General features: G+C 30.8%; 4 protein-coding genes across 11 annotated transcripts in view; 3 read left to right on the forward strand and 1 right to left on the reverse strand.

The window, feature by feature from the left end:
- LOC130891471 (V-type proton ATPase 116 kDa subunit a 1) overlaps nucleotides 1-7,899 on the forward strand; it is a 42,027-nt gene extending 34,128 nt beyond the window's left edge. For 4 of the 8 annotated variants that reach the window (XM_057796248.1, XM_057796249.1, XM_057796245.1 and 1 more), the window contains exons 8-13: nucleotides 682-1,055; nucleotides 2,283-2,392; nucleotides 3,680-3,813; nucleotides 5,021-5,280; nucleotides 5,338-5,566; nucleotides 7,501-7,899. In XM_057796248.1, coding sequence (XP_057652231.1) covers nucleotides 682-1,055; nucleotides 2,283-2,392; nucleotides 3,680-3,813; nucleotides 5,021-5,280; nucleotides 5,338-5,566; nucleotides 7,501-7,772 — 1,379 coding nt within the window. In that variant the 3' untranslated portion in view covers nucleotides 7,773-7,899. The remainder of the gene's footprint in view (nucleotides 1-681; nucleotides 1,056-2,282; nucleotides 2,393-3,679; nucleotides 3,814-5,020; nucleotides 5,281-5,337; nucleotides 5,567-7,500) is intronic. The other 4 variants (XM_057796253.1, XM_057796252.1, XM_057796250.1 and 1 more) reach the window with 1 other exon arrangement.
- Nucleotides 7,900-10,406: 2,507 nt separating this feature from the next.
- LOC130891136 (charged multivesicular body protein 5) lies at nucleotides 10,407-13,340 on the forward strand. Its single transcript, XM_057795712.1, has 4 exons — nucleotides 10,407-10,592; nucleotides 10,661-10,978; nucleotides 11,036-11,281; nucleotides 11,338-13,340. Exons 1-4 carry the CDS (start codon nucleotides 10,524-10,526, stop codon nucleotides 11,380-11,382), a joined length of 678 nt encoding a protein of 225 aa, XP_057651695.1. The 5' UTR covers nucleotides 10,407-10,523; the 3' UTR covers nucleotides 11,383-13,340.
- Nucleotides 13,341-13,373: 33 nt separating this feature from the next.
- LOC130891135 (putative lipoyltransferase 2, mitochondrial) lies at nucleotides 13,374-15,020 on the reverse strand. The gene is made up of 3 exons (XM_057795711.1): nucleotides 14,697-15,020; nucleotides 14,426-14,640; nucleotides 13,374-13,688 (listed from the first exon to the last, which is right to left on the reverse strand). Exons 1-3 carry the CDS (start codon nucleotides 14,899-14,901, stop codon nucleotides 13,416-13,418), a joined length of 693 nt encoding a protein of 230 aa, XP_057651694.1. The 5' UTR covers nucleotides 14,902-15,020; the 3' UTR covers nucleotides 13,374-13,415.
- A 3-nt stretch (nucleotides 15,021-15,023) lies between these two features.
- On the forward strand, nucleotides 15,024-19,831 carry LOC130891134 (nuclear envelope integral membrane protein). Its single transcript, XM_057795710.1, has 8 exons — nucleotides 15,024-15,372; nucleotides 15,427-15,548; nucleotides 15,602-15,809; nucleotides 16,825-16,991; nucleotides 17,068-17,218; nucleotides 17,278-17,467; nucleotides 19,044-19,205; nucleotides 19,661-19,831. The coding sequence occupies exons 1-8, from the start codon at nucleotides 15,300-15,302 to the stop codon at nucleotides 19,782-19,784; spliced, it is 1,197 nt and encodes a 398-aa protein (XP_057651693.1). The 5' UTR covers nucleotides 15,024-15,299; the 3' UTR covers nucleotides 19,785-19,831.
- Nucleotides 19,832-20,557: the final 726 nt, after the last annotated feature.

The following is a 20,557-nucleotide window of genomic DNA, read 5'->3' on the forward strand; positions in this document are numbered from 1 at the left end:
TTTAACGTTATGCCTAGGTATTTGCCCTTTTCTGTCCACTGGATTTCTTCGTCGTTGATTTTCATGCGAAGAGCGATGAGCTCTTATATGTGAGGCAGAACTCATACGCACGTCTCATCGCGAGTTATCTCAATGTAAGATTCAAAGTTGTGTTATATTGTGTATAATAATGTTATTCTTATTAACAAGTTTTGATGTCGTAGTAAATTAAGATCCCGGATATTCACCATTATCCGTATTAATAGGGTCACTTTTGAAAGCAGAGACTAGTTACAAACCGTTCGGAACACTTTCAGGAAAATATTTTAGCAAATTTTCTTAGGATTTCTCTTTCATCTTTCCTTGTATAAAATAATGTTAATGCATACTCGAAATTCTTTTTCTCCATATTCACTTAACACCGAAAACATGACAGAAATTAGGAATACAATCTTCGTAGCGAAAGTTTACAAATTTCTGGAATGTTATTATTCCGTGAAATCGTCATAATGTCAAATTCTTACTTTTTGAATTTCGAGCTTATGTAATAATTCCTTCGATTCTTCCAACTACATTTGATAGTATGTTTTTCAAAGAGTACTTGCAGTATTAAATAGCATTGACATTTTCTCTGTCCACTTTTGTAAAACTAATATTTATTAATTCTATTTAAATAGTTTGAAACTGATTTTTTATCTTTAGGTCTTTATACCATCATCACGTTTCCATTTTTATTTGCCGTGATGTTCGGTGACGTCGGCCACGCAATTATTATGTTCATTTTTGGTTTATGGATGGTTATATCAGAAAAAAAATTCCTCGCTCAAAAAAATAAAAGTGAAATATTTGCTATATTCTTTGGAGGCAGATACATTATCCTTCTTATGGGTTTATTCTCCTTTTACACTGGATTTATATACAACGATATATTTTCCAAATCTATGAACATATTTGGTACACAATGGTTTGTCAACCATACTTCAGAAGAAATACTAGCTGAAGATGAGATAGATTTAATACCCAGTACTAATTATAAAGGCACACCCTATGTATTTGGACTTGATCCAGTCTGGCAGGTATGTGAATTTTAATAATTGTCATAATATTGAAAACGAATAAATTGTGTATTCATAAAAACACGAAAAATTCGCTGTAACCAACTGTATCTCTTGCATATAACTATGTCTGTTGAGAACTGAATGAAAACTAACAGATGAAAAATATAATTTCAAAAACAACACGACAGATGTGCGAATGTTTGATTGTGGGGTTATTACCACTATTCTTTATACCCAATTACGGGGAATTTTAAGTCTTATCCTAATTAATCAACCTCGTTCAACAATCAATACACCGTGAAAGATTCTAATTAGATCAAATAATCACAATGTTTAAAAAGTAACTTCGTAAAAATTTTATTAAAACGGTTTTCTTCGTACATATTGTTAAAATATTGGTCGAAATATGTTAAAAGACTAAAGAGGTATGTAAATTTCACGAAATGTATAAGAAACTCAAAGAAGTCCAAATTTTACATAATCGGAAAAAGCAATCCTAATTGAAAGCTATTCATATACTCCCTTAAAGTATACTTTATAGGCTTTTTACATCACCCAGCTATGTGTTTAAATAAAAATATTAAAATTATCTAAAGTGTTAAAATATTCATTGAGGCTCGTTCACAAAACCACGCCTTGAGTCAAAGAAATATAATTTGGATAAAAGTGACCTTGAAACATTCACTTTAGACCACAGCGCTCAAAAACACAACACGGAAACCACCGAGAATGCACTCCATGTTCACTGCTCGTCGTCGGGGTACTTATTATCCTGACAAGTACAATTCGTGTTTATTATACTATCAATATCAATGTAAAATAAACCAATGAACCTTACCTCGCCATTAAAAATGCACTTCTGCGGACACAAATTTGCTCAGGAAACTTTTAATTTATTATGGTCATCATCAATATCCTTTTTTATTTGGATTTTATACGATATCAATATACCGGAACGTAATTTTGAAGGTACAAAAATCCATTAAATTATCTTGGTTGCCTTCTGAGAAATTTGCCTCTAAACATCATTGAGTTGTTCTAAGAGAGGTCATTCTTCTTTAACAGCTCAGTACTTGTGGCGAGTTGGTATCAGCGTCTAGGTTAGGTTTTGTTAGTACAGGCAATCTCGACCTAGATTGATCGTTGTGCACTCGGTATCTATTTTGATTAAAAAATTGGAAATTACACATTCTATTCTCCTTATTTTTAATTGTATCGTATTAATTCAAACGCTATGATTTTCAGTCAGCCACAAACAAAATTATATTTTTAAATTCTCTGAAGATGAAAATGTCCATAATTCTAGGAATAACACATATGTTGTTCGGTGTCATTTGCAGTACATTTAACTACATGTAAGTAATTATATTTCATACTATTCAATCAACGCACTGTCATTTAAACTAATGAATTACGTAACATATTCATTTACATTATCTAGCGCAATAATTTCTTGAAATAGGAGGTGTCATGAAAAAACTGTGAATTATTTAGTTAAAAACAAAGTAAAAAGTAGCAGTCGAAACAGGTTCAAATCCGTCAATCCACACATACTAAATTCACGTGGAAAGAAATCATCGGCTCACTGGAATTTTTTGTCCTCTTTATGATGTAAACAACATATTTTAACATGGTTTTAAAGGGTGTATAGTAACAGTTACCAAAAAGGTGTCGAATGCCTTTCACGTGACTTGTAATTCAACTTAACACCTATGGGTGGTAATAGTTTATGCTATATAAAATGTGTATCTTATTTATATATAGAACATCCTATAATCGAGTACGAATATACCTTTATTTTTCTTAATTCATTTTGATTAATATTAATTAATTAATATTGAGTTTGAACATTATTTTTAAAATTTGGATGTTTTCTTGTTCTTTCCCAATTTATATGAAATGTTGTAATTCCATAATTTCTCCACATCCAAGTTTTCTATTACTTAAGTACAGGACCGGATTAAGATTTATAAGGCCCGGGACTAAAATAATGACGAGACCCCCTTAAGGAATTCGGAAACCCGGAAAAATTAAAAAAATAATATCAACACATTAAATTTGTGGTATTAACACGTCAAAAAATAAAGAATGTTTTCCAAATGACGGGGGCCCTCTTGGACCTGGCGCCGGGGCTATAGACCCCTCCCAAGGCCCTAGTTTAGTCCGGCACTGCTTAAGTATCAAAGGAGACTTCTGGAAAGCAATATTTGCTGATTCTCCATATTATACAAATCAATAATTACAATCCCTCTCAATTTTTGATTCTTTTAACTTGCTGTTGATAAAATAACAATTAATGAAAAATCAAAAATAAATTCTGCGGGAATTATATATTTTATGGGATGTAAGTATATTTACTATTGTTTTTCTCCATATCAAGCAACGAAAACAATTTTCTCTATATGAATATTAAAACTAATCTATCTGTGATATTTATTTAAAATTTTTACAGTTAACACCAGAAACATGGTGGAAACTATGAATGCAACGTGAAAGTATTATCTCTTCCATGAAACCGACCTTGTAACTGGCTAAAAATTTGTCCAGCATCTCTAATCCATATCGTCATTACTCATTTTCATCGAAATCTTCCCAATAAAATTATATTTGGTCAGCAAATATATGAATTGTTATGTTTTTAGACACTTCAAGAAATATTACAGTTTAGTACTTGAATTTTTACCACAAATATTGTTGTTAATTTTCCTATTCTTGTACATGGTAATAATGATGTTTATGAAATGGGCATGGTATTCTGGAGAATATGACAACTCTAGTAAGTTTCCATATAACTTTATAATATAATTATATTATAATTATAATATAAATTATAATAATTTAAATTGCTGATATGTATGCTAGATTAAAGATCGAAACCCCCTAGCAGTAGGCCACGTGTCGAATATGTTTGCATGTGTTTTTCCATTTAATTCAATTGTATGCATACACGCTCAGTCCACTACACGCCACCCCACGCCACGCTATCTAATGTGGGACGAATCAAAATTCACAGATGTAACCGACGCGTGTTAAGACGTGTAAATGCCCCTCTCTTGCCTATGTATGCTATTCATGTATTCTCGGATTAATACATGAAAATCACCATGTTTTTAACGATTTCTGTTGATTTTATGAACCCAAAATCTTCTGTTTCTCTTGCAGTCGCAGCAGCACATTCTTTTAAAAACTTTAGGTCACTAGACGAACAACTAGTGCTCTCCATAACGTACTCAAAGCTACTGAAATTTTTTCTGTTTAAAATTATAAAATAAAATGATTATGTCGTCACGTGGCGTGTACAGAACAATGTACCACGTGAACCGACGTTGTATGGCATGAGGTGGCGTGGCGTGGCATGTTGCTGGTGGGTTTCGACCTTAAAGACTTTCTAAGATACACATTGTTAATTGCGATTTAATCAACACATTATTTATAAATATGAAATTCACAGATATATCTGGCAAATATTTTATACAATTTTCAAGCCAATTAGTTATTTATTGCTAGTTTTTTATATTCTTTGAAGACGAATATATTTTTTAAATTTAATCATATAAATGAGTCGTTGATTTAGTCAAAGTAACAGAAACTTCCAAAAATAATAATACATTTTTAAAAATATACTTATAGTCAGTTTCATTACAAGTAGGCTGATCTATTGGCATCTATATGAGACTTTCCAGGAATTATAGTCAGTGAATACATTGCCATCTCTTAATATAAAATTTACATTTAGCAACTTCACTACTAAAAACCGAATACGAAGTAATAGAAATCTGCGAAATAATTTTTAGTTTTCGAATTATTAGCCAAACCAAAATTCACAGTACCAAACGAACGTTACATAAAACGTATGAACATATAAACATATTATTTCCCCCACCTCAAATATTTATAATTATATAGTTGATAGGATCTCAATTTAGTTATATCTAGCTTCTTACGGAATTATTCCAATATTAACAAGCTATATTATTTTTTAGCCGATAGCGAACTTCTAAAACATAGCTCCTCGTGTGCCCCTTCTGTACTTATCTACTTCATCAATATGATGTTAATGTCTGCAAGTACAGCGCCAAATGATAATTGCGATATTTACATGTATCCAGGACAAGACCTTGTTCAAAAAATTTTAGTATTTGGTGCTCTAATTTGTATACCTGTGATGTTACTAGGAAAACCTTTGTATATTATGCGTCAAAGGAAAAATCAAATGAAAAACGGAAGCGTCAAGCTAGTAAGTGTAAGTTTCTTCAAACTATATTCAATAATCTCTCTAATTAATAATTACTTGTTTTAGAATAAAACCAACGGTGATGTAAACCTTGGAATGGAACTGGAAGAAGTCGATAACAATCACCAAAATGTTGCCGAAACGTCTTCCCAGCATCACGAGAAAGATGAAGATGAGGAACCTATTAGTGAAGTTTTCATTCATTCTGCAATTCACACTATTGAATATACGCTTAGTACGATATCTCATACAGCTTCGTACCTGCGTTTATGGGCCTTATCTCTTGCTCACGCCCGTAAGTATGTCAATAGGTTTTATTGATAGATCATTATTCACTGAAATAATCGAAAGCCATTAATCAAATTATTTATACGTCATTTTATACTTCTTGAAATCTGATTTATAGCTTAATAATAATCTAGTAAGTTTTGTTTACCATGTATCTACATTATTGTCAATAGTCGTTGGTTTTTTAACTATAATAGAGAAAAAGCCAGCGACGGATTTACAGTTGTGATTTCAAATATCATGACTGACTTAATCTCCAGCATGTGTTCACTTTTGACAACCCCTAAAAGCCGGGTTTCGAATGAGGTAGGGAAAAAAATTGTCGTAGAGTTCGAAATCTGATGGGATCAGAGGAACCGCAGATCAAGGACATCTGGGTTTTGCGGTAGTATAATACATTTTGTCCTACAATATTTTCAATAGATAAGTTCTAGACCACCAAATACATTCTTCAGCATCCTTTTCAGGTGACTTTTTTCTCGTAACGAAAAAGAAATATCTAAAACCAATCAGCTGAAGGCTATTCAAATGTTCCTGGACTGTTATAAGAATTGGAAGAACCTATAATAATCTAGTTTTTTGTGATGCTATTTAGACTTAGGTTCGACTCCGCTGGAATCAAACGGGTTAAGAATTTTAAATGGGGTAGGAGAAAAAATAATTTTATCGTAGAATTCGGGATCTGATGGGATCAGAAAAACCGAAGATGATGTGGTAGTATAATACATTTTGTCCTTTACAAAATTTTCAATAGACAAGTTCTAAACCACTAAAGATATTCTTCTGCATCTTTTTCACCCGACTTTTTCTCGTACTGAAAACAAATATCTATAACCTACCAGCTGAAGGCTATTCTAATGTTCCGGGACTGGTATAAGGATTGGAAGTATATGTATTCTAGTTTTGTGTGATGTTATTTGGACTCTGCTGAAATCAAGCAGACACGTTTTATTATAAACTCTTACTACTCTTTATTTATTCCACAAATATACTACAAATTAAACATTGTTGCTTACTCTACAAATATGGATAATTCCATCTGCACTTATATTTAAAAACTCATACTATCACATCTGTCCTGTGAAAAATGAAAAAAACTTATTTTGATATAGGTAACTTTTTTATCATCAATTCTTAAGACTGTATCGTTTAATTGTGCTTTTATGCACTTCCATTGATTTACCTTTTATATTCAAAATGACAATCAAACCTTTGTCCTTAATCATATAAGGTCCTTAAAACAAATTATCCAATTTATTTACTTTATTATCGTTTCGCAATAACACGTTTTTATACCTAGCTGATAATTAATTTCTTCAAAATTTTTGTCAAAATATTCCTTTTTGTTACTCTAATTATTTATATTTTTTGCAACTTTCATTCGAAGATAAGCTGTTACGCAATTATTCCAAAGCATCCAAGGTTTTGTGAAGGTGTGCGGTGGAATTAAATTCGTTAATTTTCAACAACAGGCAAGTTTACTAAACAATTATTGACAAAAATTGATTTCCCTGATCGAAGACAGTATTCCGAGGGATACTAAAACCCAAATACAGTTTTCCACGAATTACTTACTATAACATTCGACAAATTGAGAAAGATCACATTGGATTATTGTATGCACTTATTATTTTGTAAGTCCCCAGCGTTAATTGAATTCTCAAATTTACTTTTTATGCTGTATGTACTAATTGTACAGGACTTTAATGATATTTATAAGACATAATTTTGATTTTGAAAGAGGTTTCATTTTAATACAGATGAAATTGTTTAAATCAAAACTATCTATATTGGACTAGAAAAAATTATCATTTTTCAAGTTACATGATATTAATAAATAATTTAAATAATTTGGCTAATGCTTAAAGTTTATTCGAAATATATAACCAACGAATAATTCGTTAAACCTTTAGATTTCTTACAATTACTTTTATTTTTCAGAATTGTCAGAAGTACTGTGGAGTATGTTATTCTCTAAAATAGCTTTACAGAGATCTGGTTATGTAGGAGTAGCGTTCATTTTCATATTATTCGCAGCCTGGTCATTTTTCACAGTCGCCATTCTAGTACTCATGGAAGGATTGTCGGCGTTTTTGCACACTTTGCGTTTACATTGGGTGGAATTTATGAGCAAATTTTACGCTGGTGTAGGATACATATTCCAACCGTTCAGTTTTAAGAGAATTTTGGAAGAAGAAGATGCAGAAGCTTAAATCGAAGAGTATTTTCAAAAATGTTAATTAATTGTAGAAAAAAAAAGCAATATATTTGTAATTAGATTGTCTCAACTTGTTTTAATTGAAGTTATTTTGTTGAATAATAAATGTTTGCAATAATCAATTCCGTTTTTTATTTTAATATCCTTTTTTCTGCTATAGATTTGATATATAGATTTTTTATTTATATCCCATAATTGAGTGTGATTCTGTACCAAAAAGTTGTTTTTAATATTTGTTTAATTTTCAAATACCGACAAAAAGAAACGAGATTCAGTATTAGTTAAAAGAAAAGTAAATGAGTTCTAACAAAAAACTGTTTATGTTTTATAAATTTATAAAATCCCTTTTCTTTTATGCACCCTACAAAGGCTATACGTTCAGGTAGTTCCTTGAAAATTGAGAAAATCGCTAACCTAACCTAACCTAAGCAATAATTTGACTACTTTCTTTTTAAGCTGTTCAAATGAAAATAAAACTTTCTCATCGTCTGTGATTTAATTTGAATATATATATTTATCTAACAGTATAATAGATGAGATCATCAATGACGTCGCAAATTAAAGCTACGTAATCGTCAAAAACGCCATTTATCAGTCGTTTTTTTACGTTTCGATTTTATATTTTTGCGTGGAGTACCTACTTATCGTCAAAGCTCGAAACATTGATAGTTTTCTAATTATAGATTATAACGCGACTTGGTGGTGCACAATGCCGAATTGTACTGATGCTTAATTTGAACGTGTATTAGTTTTCAAATTCACCAGCAGAGTACGGCTAAGTTCTATAAAATTAATTTGTTCCATACCATGTGATAAAAAAAACATGATGGTTTTGTAAAGCTGATAATGAAAGTACTAATAAATAAAACTACTAGTTAATAAATATAGTTTTAATAGAACATATAAAAACAAGAAATTGAACAACAAAGTATCAAAAGTGTAATGACAAATGGAATACTTCAAGCCCCCGGAAGTGTTTAATGTAGAGGAGTCACATGGATGGCCAAAATGGAAGCAAAGATTTGATATATTTTTATCTTCAGGAAAAAGCACTGCAGACGAAAAGATAAAAAAGCTCCACTGTTGAATATTATTGGAGAAGCTTGCTAGATATCTATAATACATTTGAAACAACAAAAACATCAAAACTAGATGATGTGCCATCTTGTTTTGATGATCATTTCTTACCCAAAAAAAATGCAAGTATGGAAAAAAATAGTCAATGTTTGTACCTTCATTTATACTTATATTTGTTTGTTTCACACTATCTCAATTAACGAAATTTACAAAAAACTACAACGTAACGAAAGCTTTAAGAACTTTTTAAACAATATTACCAAAGATAATACTCGTATATAATTGAAATTTCGATCAATCTTAAAGGCAAAACACTTTTTCTTCCTCTGAGTTGGTATCGATTGTATGCATCACGCGAAAGCAGTACTTTTCAGAGTAGAAAGCATTATTGTACTTGAAATATTCAACGTTGAACATTATGCCGCATAATGCGATTTAATGCTGTAATTGGAAAACTACTATTATTTATATCTCTTCGTTGATCGTCGATATAATTAGAAGTGTGGATTGTAATAATTTGGTGACACAAGAAAAAATACGAGTGGAAAGGAAACATCACAATTCAACCTTGTTTGAATAAAAATTGAACACGATTTAAATATAAAAAGCAAACATCGAGCTCAAATGAAAATTGAACTAGCAGCAAACAATATTACTGTCAACAATGTAACGTTACAGTCGTAGATATAATATAATATATTGAAAGAAGAGAAAACTATGTGGAGTATTGATAATTGCAATGAAATTGCACCAACGAACCCGTAGATGTGGATCTAGGCGAAGATACTACTGATGAATTTGGAAATTACATGAACGACTCATATTAAAATGAAGAATATTTATTGCTGCTTTCATCCCAAAAGACTTTTACTTGTTTAAATCTGTTTTGTCCTGGATACTTTTTGATAACATTCATAATAGTTCAATAATAATATATAACATTTTTTCGTGTGGAACTTATTTGATAATTATTATTCGCACACCGGTGATTTGTCGATTTTTTCCCTTTGGATTCGCAAAGGTGTAGGTTGAAAATATAAATCACCCTAGACATTTGGAGCATTCTACTACAGGTTGCGTGAAAGATGTATACATTCTACATTAAATTATTAGGTTCTTGTTAGTGAAAAAGCTGCTAATTCAGTTTTTACAAATACCATTATTAAATGTTTCTTTCAACTACTCTTCAATATACATTATATGGATTCATGTTTTACAGTTGGCCGAATCTGAGATAATACAAAGATGTGTATTGCAACATACATTGCTTGGGTCCTGCAATATCAGCAGTAGATTCCCTTAGACGTGGCTTTCGAGGTACTCCATGTGTACGTGTCTAGAGCTTATACATTAGATTTAGTTCTACTATTTATTGGTTTTTGCAATTTTGTTCTCTAGGATTGATGTATACTAAAATTACCAGAGGTACAAAAAAGGAGATAAATAAGAATCTCTGCGGATAACTCCATGGTTTGAGGTGTGGTCCATTATCAAATAAACAAATTTTTCGCCTACCCTCGTATTATTATAATGTTGAAAAAAGAAGAAAAATGCTTTTGTCAATGAATTTGACAGGTGGTGACTAATGACATTAAAGTCTAGGATTTTTAAGTAAAAAATTAAATATTTTTGTTCATTTTCAAGACCTTTGTCTGAAAAACATCTAAATATGAACCGATTATTTGGTAAAGGAAAACCCAAGGAGCCAGGACCAAGCATAAATGATGTTATCCAAGGGGTAATTACGGCAAAATTCGTAACAAAATCTATTTTAGGGCGAGACTAATTAGAATACTCTATTATTAGGTAGACCAAAGAGCTGAAGCTGTAGAAAAGAAAATAAATGCTTTAGAAAATGATTTACGTAAATTTAGAGACCAAATGGCCAAAATGCGAGAAGGTCCAGCAAAAAATGCTGTCAAGCAAAAAGCTCTTAGAATTCTTAAACAGAAAAAGATGTATGAAGGTCAACTAGAAAATTTAAGGGGTCAATCGTTTAACATGGAACAAGCTAATTTCGCACATCAAACAATAAAGGATACCCAAATAACTGTGGCAGCTATGAAGGATGGAATGAAATCTATGAAAAAGGAATTTAAAAAAATAAATATAGATGATATTGATGTAGGTTTAAATTGTGACAAAAAGGATCACATCACTAATCAATGTCTGGTATTTTAGGAAGTTCAAGATGATTTAGCAGATATGCTGGATCAAGCTGATGAAGTACAAGAGGCATTAGGAAGAACATATAATACAGCAGAAGTTGATGAAGATGAGTTGGCAGCTGAGTTAGATGCTTTGGGAGATGAAATAGCCCTAGATGATGATCAGGGTTATTTAGATGATGTCCTGAATGCACCTGAAGCACCTTCTACCAAACCTGAAGCTGCCGGAATAGGAGTACCAGTAAATAAAGGAAGTAAGGTAAGAATATTTACAATTTGTCTATATGGTAATACTTATGTAAGAGTATGTTTCAGGACTCTATACCAGTTGATGAGTTTGGTTTACCTCAGCTGAAGTAAATAAAATCATGCCTACAATCTGTGAAAAAATAGTTTAACCTACTGTGGAAAGAAATATAAAGCTTAGCTAAAGTTTGTGAATATTTCTGAAATATCTCAAATTGCTTGTTGATATTTCAGCATGCACGTTGATGAGGTAGTTTTTAGTGCATTAAAATTTACATATTTTTATATTAAAACATAGTTTTAGTTGATGTTGATTTATAGCTATTCATTTCAAGATCATATTATATTACAATTTTAATAGAAAATCTATCGATATTCTACTTTCAACGCAAATTTCCATTTCTTATCATATTTTTTTATAACTTTAAATTTACACAGGATGGCCAGAAACTCTCTTACCAAACACAAACTATAGATACTAGATGTAACTTTATGTCCAACTAACCTAATTTACCATTATCTAGATGGTTCTTTGCAAGTAAGACCAACCTTTAAAGAAGATGCTATTAAGTCAAGTTATAAGCATAGGTATCTTGAATTTACACTGTTTACAAAGTTTGTTCTATGAACCCACGAAGCAAGTCACTAGTATATTTGATTTAAATTTGTGTATTCTCTACATGCTTCCTCTATTCTATCCTACGAAATAGTTGTTTGATTGAATCAGCCTTATTTTGGGCTAATTTACCAGCATTTCTCGTCCTATTTGGACCCCTAATGACACACCAAAATGTATTGTTCATGCATGAATTTTGTCTTGTTCATTTTAGTTTATCAATTTTGAAAAGTCAGTAAAGGACCCCGCTCAATCCTTATGGAAATTGGGTTTCATTAAATATCTCTGAAACTTGCACAATGATAGTTTGGAGCATGCTAATTAAGTCTCTATGGGCACTAAACCCCTCAACATCTTCAAAACTTCCCTTGAAGTGTCTGCAGGTACCCTGGCAGGAAGGGAATTGGTTTTGGCCAATTGTTCTGAACCTTGACACGATGATAGTTCAAAGTAAGCTGTTTAAGTCTCAATGGGCACAAAACCCCATAAATCTCCGAACCCTCACCCAAAGCCCCCAAAGGGTCCAAGAGTACCATAAGAGGAAGAGTTTCGCCTAGTTTTTCTAAAACTTGACACAATAATATTTTGATTTCATTTAAAAATTTTTTAAAGAAAAATATCTATGTTTCTGAAAATACAAGAACATGTAGGACACTTCAGGGGTGGTTTTAAGTTTTCCTGTCCATCAAGACTTTAAATCAGCTTGCTTCAAACTAAAATTGTTCCAAATTTCAGAAAAAATCGCCAAAGCCCCTTCTCTAATGGTACACTTGAACTTTCAGGAGTAGTTTTGGGGTTTCATGCCCATTGAGACTTTTAATCAGCTTGCTTTGATTTATCATTGTGCCAAGTTTCAGAACAATGGGCCAAAACCAATTGCCTTCTTCCCAGGGACTTTTGGGCACTTCAGGGGTAGTTTTTTCATATCATATATGGGAAAAAATGAGAGTGCTTTCAATGAAATCCAGAATTTTTTACAATACTAAGACAATCTTGATAGAAACTATTAATGCATCAATGCAATGAAATATGCTTATCAGTAAATTCAATTTTTTCAGAAATAAAAATTAAATTGAATAAACATTGAAATGAGAGTACATTTTTCTGGAAAAAACATTGTGGTTTTCAAATTTACTGTGATATTTGTCAAAAAGCATATATGCAAAAAATGTTTCTAAATTTGATCCTCCCACATTGAACGCCTGTGATCAAATTAAATGGGGGTTTACAGTAAACACTTTTTCCCTACAGGCTTATACAGGCTATGTACAAACTTTGAATTTTGTGAAGAGACATGCTTATAAAAAATCTGATTCAAAAAGCACTAGCTCCTTTAGCAGATGGTTATAAAATCGCATCTAATTTGTTAGAAAAGTCTCAACTCTGGACACCCTTCATATTTAGTTATGTGCTATATTTTGTATGATATATTTTTAAATAAATGTTAATTTCTGTATTTTGTTGTTTTTCAAAAAATAGAAATCCCACATATTTTTTTATATTTTTATTAAAACAAACATAACTAACATAATCACTTGTCAATATTACTTAAAATGATTTCTACTTCTTGCTTGGAAACTTCAACAGTATCACAATCGAATGTATTTTTAAAACATTCTAAAAACTTTGGTATAGTTTCTTCAATCGTTACAGTTCGACCTAGTTCTTGACTTAAACTGGTAACACCTTTTCCTTCAATACCACATGGTACAATGTGGTCAAACCAAGACAAATCTGTCGAACAGTTCAAAGCTAGACCATGTGTTGTTATAAATCTACTTCCATGGACTCCAATTGCACATAACTAAAAAAATAACAATCTGCTTCAGAAAAGAAACATTTTATTTTTGAGTTAAAAATGATTAACTGTTCAATTTACACAGTACTATTTATTGAGATTTTATTTTACTTTTTAGAAGTTTATAAATTTAAAGCAAGTTGTTTTTGTATTTTCAAGAATTACTATTGGTTCCCCAGTTAAAATAATAGGACTGTATGATTGATTGAGGCAGATAAATTTTAAAAAGGAGTTTTAGATTTGTTCAGTCATTGAAAAACAACCGTTTGAATATTTGTACAAAACTACACACAGCTCGCTTATATCCACAACTTAGGAGATTTCCTTTAAAACAACCTTATATATATACTTAATATACTTAATTGCAGTGTAGCCTAATCTATCAGAGATGGTATAGTTGCTGTAGATTAATTTATAAGTGATCAAAAGTGCAAAACATTTGTTTTTTCCACTACTAGATCAAATTTCTTTTAGACAAATCTGACTAGAGTAGTTAAAAATCTCTGGAAACCCATAGAAAATCCGGACTTTGGAAACAAATGGATCAAGATTACACCAACAACCTTATAAAGAGATATTATTTAGCTGTAATTGACTTTAGAGGAAATCATTATTGTTTGTACTTCTATTTTCGTGATGAAAATGGTATACCGTCTCAAAATACTTTTCTTAACTTTTGCGAAGCATTTAAAAATTAATTCCAATGCAATTTTAAAATGAACATTGTTAATTCTCTTATTTACCTTTCTATCCTGTATCCACACTCCTGTGTGGGGAGATTTTTCACCTTTCAAATTGAAATGTTCACATAATTTGATAACAGTATCTTCCACACTACATACATACCAACGTATACTTGGTTTAAAGTATTTTAGATTTAAAATAGGATACACTACTAGCTGCCCTGGTCCATGAAAAGTAATCAAACCACCACGATTAGTTCTAAAAAAATCTGCCCCTAAAAAAGTATTTCAAAATAAAGCAGTATGTTACCAAAATCTATATACTATTCACCTGTTTCTTTTAGTTTCTCTACTTGGCTTTCTGTGTATTGTTTATGTCTGATTCCAGTAGTGTATACAGGGGGATGTTCAATGCACAATAAAGTATTTTTAATCTCCGTCGAAGTGTTGTGAAGGTTTGCTAAATATTTCTGTAATACTAGACCTTTGGAATACGTTAGTTTTCCTACGTTTATAACCCTCACCAGTTTTTCCATTTCTTTCCATAATCAAAATTTAGAATTCTTCTTTCAAAATAATACCATTAATGTGTCTGCAGAAGAGGTGGTTGGGATGTAGCATAAGTAACGTCAAAACTTATGAAAGAGGCTTTTGATTTATGCCATAGATAAATTTTTTGTTTGTCTATGCGGCTTAGTTGTAATCATATATGTAATACTTCGTTGTGGTTTAATTATTTCACATTATTGTATGATTTGAAAAATACAAACTTAATTAATAACGGGATATATGATCTATAGAAGTCTGGAACACACTATATTGGTTTGTGTAATTTAAAATTGTGGCTGTTTGCTCTTCGGTAAACATAACCTTACACAACATTGTCCTAGTTTGGCTATAAGCATTACAAGAAAATTATTTTTAGATAAAAGAAATGTTTAATTTTATTTTTATTTTTAATACATTAACTCTCATTCAGTTCTCTTCAGCAGCATATGGTAGTACTGGTAAGTCTGAATTTTATTCTTATAAGAAATAATAAAATTAACTTTGCCATTTAGTCCATTATTTAGAACATGGGGAAACATTCCATTTTGAACCGTATAGCAAGGGTCTGGAGCTGCAAACATTTTGTTACAAGGGAAGAAAGAAATCTATTATTTATATTTGGCAAAGTGTACTGGTAAGCAGGTATAACTTTGAAAATCTATCCAAATATTGTATATTCTTTATTAGTTTCAGTTAAATCATCCGAATGAAGATTATACATTATATGAGGGATCCACTCCTGAAAATGTTGAACTGGAATATTCAAAAAATAGTCATTTCTGGTCTACCAACATATTTATGGTAAAACAAAAAAGTTTCAAAATCAATCCATTTAATACAACATGTATTGGTGTGATCAGTGGTGATTCATATACAGTACAAATTAGTGTAATAAGTAAGTCCCAAATTATTGTTTTTCTACAAACGCTACTAATTTAATCAACCTGGTAATCAATTGATTGACTGTACAGTATTAAACAAATAGTAAATTGTTGAATTTATTTCAGTTTTTAACAATAATAATATGAATATTGAAAGAGCATTGGATAACACTACTTACTGGGACCTTTTAAAAACGAAATTTAAACATGTAAAAATATAATATTATTTAGGAATTTTTATAACATTGTATTTTAACCCTTCAAACAGAATATCTGTGTGGCAGACGGATTTAGTTTATAGATATGGTAATAAATCTCCCTAAGAAGCAAGAAGAGGGATAGGGTTTCATATGTGCCTCTTCTTACTTTTCACAGATACCAGATGTTCACTGCTTTTCACCAGACCAGGTTTTCCTATATTTGGCTGATAATAATTGCTCAAGTTGCCTTTTTTTTAATTATTATAACTCTTGTGTTTGTCTGATAGTCAGCAATTATGTTCCACATTCTATTTAAAGGATAAATAATTTTTAATAAGTTTCTGTTACCTATAAACTGTCTTATGAACTAAGTAACAAAAAAAGTAAGATGTGGTTAATAAATGTAAAAAAAAGAAACTAAATTCCCATATCCATCTGTGAGACGGATGTTCCTTAACATGTTCTGTGTGAAGAATTAAATTACCTATCCAATCTCCCAGAAAGAATAAGCTTTTCAAATTTTGAAACATTTATCATCATTGCTGTATTTCTATTTGTCTCCACATTATAATCTATAGCCTCCTTCAAGAAATGAATTCAACATTAAAATATTTTTTCAATTTGAACCAGTAGTCCCTGAGATTAGCTGGTTTGTACAAAGAAACAAACTCTTCAGTTGTATAATATTTGTTAATGAAAAAGCGGTTTTATAAAAATAAAGATATAATTTTGTAGTAATACTTTTCAACTATTTGTTTAAAACTGACATTAAAGTTGAAATCATTAGAAAAATAAGTATTTTCGATTTTTCAAAATAGACATTTTGTAGATATGGATTTTTGGAAATTACTGATGCTGGGAATTGGTACATTTATATTTTTATCTGCAGATACTCTGAGTAAAAATACATTCTTTCATTATGTAACAGGTATTACATTTGGTGTATGTGCATCAGTGCTGGTTCTAATATATTTCATAAGTAAGATATTTCCAAGGGTATGTACATTTATTTTTTATTATTCAGTCCACAACTTTTACGTAATATAATTTATTAGTTCCATTGTTATTGTAGAAACCTTTTATGTATGGAGTTCTTGGAATGGGATGGTCTTTGGTAATATACATCTCAAGATTACTATGGGAAAACATACAAGTTGTGGTAAAATATTACAAATTTTATGTTACATGGTATATCCTGTTCACAGGATTAGTGAGTTTCATATGTGAGTACTATTATCAATAAATTGAATAAAATTTCACCTACATTTTCCAATTTTTGCAGTGTGCTACAGATGGGGTCCTGTAGAAAATCAACGCACCATCAATTTGATAAAATGGTCCCTGCAATGTGTGGGGTTATGCTTAATTTTTAACAGTAGTAGTTATCAAGAAGCTGCAACGGCTCAAATAGTGATATTACTGATAAGTTACCATTTACCACAAAAATGGAAATTGGCACCTAAAACCTACTGGTACATCAAATTCTATTTGTGAATCTATTCAAATTAGTACTTGTAATAATTTTTAGCTCAGATTAATTTGTGAAATTACCTACAAATTAGGGATTGAAATGCATTGCAATATTTATTGTGTACCTTCATCAAAGTTGTTTTTAGCATCTACATCTCCATTTTTAAACTTCCAATGAACTCCAGTATTTGTTCTGACTTCAAGAAGATTAGATATAAATTTCTATAGGTTATTTTGTCGAAGCATTTTTCTGTATATCCCTTGTGAAGTGAACATCTTCTGCACACAATCTACATTTGTCAGTTACTGCTAAACCAGTGAGGGTGAGAAGGTGAAACTCGATCTAGCAGTATCAAAGTGCCAAAGAAAATCTTTGGAGTGATTCCCAGCCTGGGATTGCTTCTTTTTTGGTTTTCTTCTCTTTTGAAAATTCTTTCTTATTGGAGTATTTTTCTGTACTACTGAAAGGATTTGGAACAAGGCGTTTGTACTCTTATTATTGCTGCTATATATATATATATATATATATATATATATATATATATATATATATATATATATATATATATATATATATGAATTTTGAAAAGTATTGATTTAATAATATGATATTATTCCAAATGGAACTACAGATACCAACAACGAATCAGTGTTGATAGCACCATCTAATAGTTATGTATAGAATGAGAAAATTTAAAACAAAGATTAGAAAGGAAATTGTAGATACAGTTAGTAAATGAATTTTCTGGCCTTGAAGGCATCCCAATTAGTTCTTTAATGTTGATCCAATACTAATATGATCATTTCGGAATAGACACATAACATAATAATAGATAAAGGTTCAGATGAAAATATATTTGATAACATATATGAAATTCTTAATGAGAACCACAGACCACGTAAGCAAATTTTTATTTGGTTAAATAAATATGAATATAATCATTCAGCAGATATACTGCAAATAGATTCTGTCATTCTGATTTTCGACCTCATAAATATTTAGTTTCTCAGAATTTCTTCGAATTTGTAAGTAAATATAATGCAATGTATTGTTTATAGGAAAAATATCTTTTGCTTGTTGTGTTCATCATGATTTGTTAACTTTCTCGGCTATAATTAGTCTAGGTAACAGAATTTAAATATAGATTATACTAGGGTTGTCAGGCAACAAGAAAAAGTCACCAGAGGCAAGATCTGATGAATATGGTGGGTAGCCAATCAATTTCAAGTGGAGAATTGTTATGATGGAAAATCACTTTCTTTTTCTTCAATTGTGGTCACTTAAGTTACTTTGATTCCTGCGTGACCAGGAACCATGACTTATTCTTATCTATTTTACCAAGTTTTTTTCTGCATTCCTATGTCAGTTTTGTATCAATTACTTGATAGCTCTGTGCTTTGATAGCTGCTTGACTATCATGATGTAACATAAAAAACATTTCTGATAGTTTTTTTTTCATGTATCTTATAATTTCAAGGTAATGTTACATAATATTGATTTATATTGCTATTTGTTCAAAAAATTTATTTCGCAATAAAATAATTTTGTTCCATAACACATTTTTCTATATAATGTAGGAAAAAGAAATTTCCACCAAAGATAAAATTACTTACTAACGAAGAATATTATCAGCAAGGAGTTGTTGAGACTGCAAAAGCTTTAAACTCATTAAGACAGTACTGTTCAAGTCCCGAATGCAACCAATGGGAAACTGTTTTAAAATTGAGCGATGTGAAGAGGTAAGTACTCGGTGAAGTTAAATATTTCTCAAACTTGTGGAAAGTATAGCTACAAATCTTTATGTCCTGGATATTTTATATCAGAATGACATAGATCAAAAACACCTAGATACACATAGTTGAAAATAACAACACATTGTACATTTTAATATAAAATTTTATATTTTATTTTATCTTATCTTATAGTCTTTCCAAAGTCAGTTTATATAGATGATACCAGGATCATCTGATAATTTGCATTTAAGCCCTATAGATACTTCAAAAACTTGACAAACAAATATAAAGCTATAGGCATCTGTGAAAAAATTTAATTTGCTACAAATCGAAGATGTTTACAATATCAGTGGTAGATAGGAAAATTTCTGGGTCCCAAATATTAAAATTAAAATACATGGGCGATGTGTAACTAGGAAGTTTTCGATTTATTACAATCGTAAGTAAATTATTTGTTGTAGGTTTGCTTCTTTTATGGAAGGTAATTCTCATCTTAGTGACGAGGAAGTATTGGAATATGATTCATTTATTCAAAATTTGACTGATGACGAGGAACACAATGAACTGACTGATGAAGAAGATTGAAAATTGTTTATTGAGATTTAAAATGAGCCAATAAAGTATTTTTTGCATATATTTTCATTTCTCTGAGAAATAAGTTTCTAATCAATAGAATACACATGGAAAAATTGCAGAACAAATTTATTTAATTTGATTGTTAATAACAGTATGTTTAGGAAGCACATAGCTTATAGTCACACTGTACTTAGTAATTCATCACTTTAAAGGGTTGTATCGCTCTAATTCAGTTTTAGAAGTACGAGGTGTGGCTATTAAGTAACGAGACTAGTGCTGCTACAGAAAAAGTACGCATGTTCCAAAGGTTAGCGACTATCAGCTGTTTAGGCTGAAGCCTACTCTTTCGTGTGCGAAGTCTACCTTGTCTGTAGACAAACCAGTGTAGCCGAGGCCTTCGTTTGTATAGGAGGTGTTTTTTTGGTTTGCCATATAATAGAGCTGCGCATTATTGTGAAATTTCACATGAAACTTGAAAAAACTGGAACTTATAATTTATTGAAACAGGAGTATGGCAATGAATGTTGGTCGCAACCAAGTGTTAATAGTGGTTAAGTGGTTAAAATTTCAAGATGGCCTAGAAGATGCTGGAGCTGAAAATATAGAAAAAGTCTCTAATCTTGTTCGATCTTTCCGTCGGCTAAGTATTCGTACCATTGCTGAATCAATCAGAATTGACAAAGAACGCGGCACATTTTACATGAAAATTGTAACATGCTAAAAGTGTGTGCAAAAGGTAATAACATGAGAAAAATCAAATCTGCATTAAAAGTAACAAGATT

The sequence above is a fragment of the Diorhabda carinulata genome, chromosome 3, assembly GCF_026250575.1.
Source record: "Diorhabda carinulata isolate Delta chromosome 3, icDioCari1.1, whole genome shotgun sequence".
Lineage (NCBI taxonomy): Eukaryota > Metazoa > Arthropoda > Insecta > Coleoptera > Chrysomelidae > Diorhabda > Diorhabda carinulata.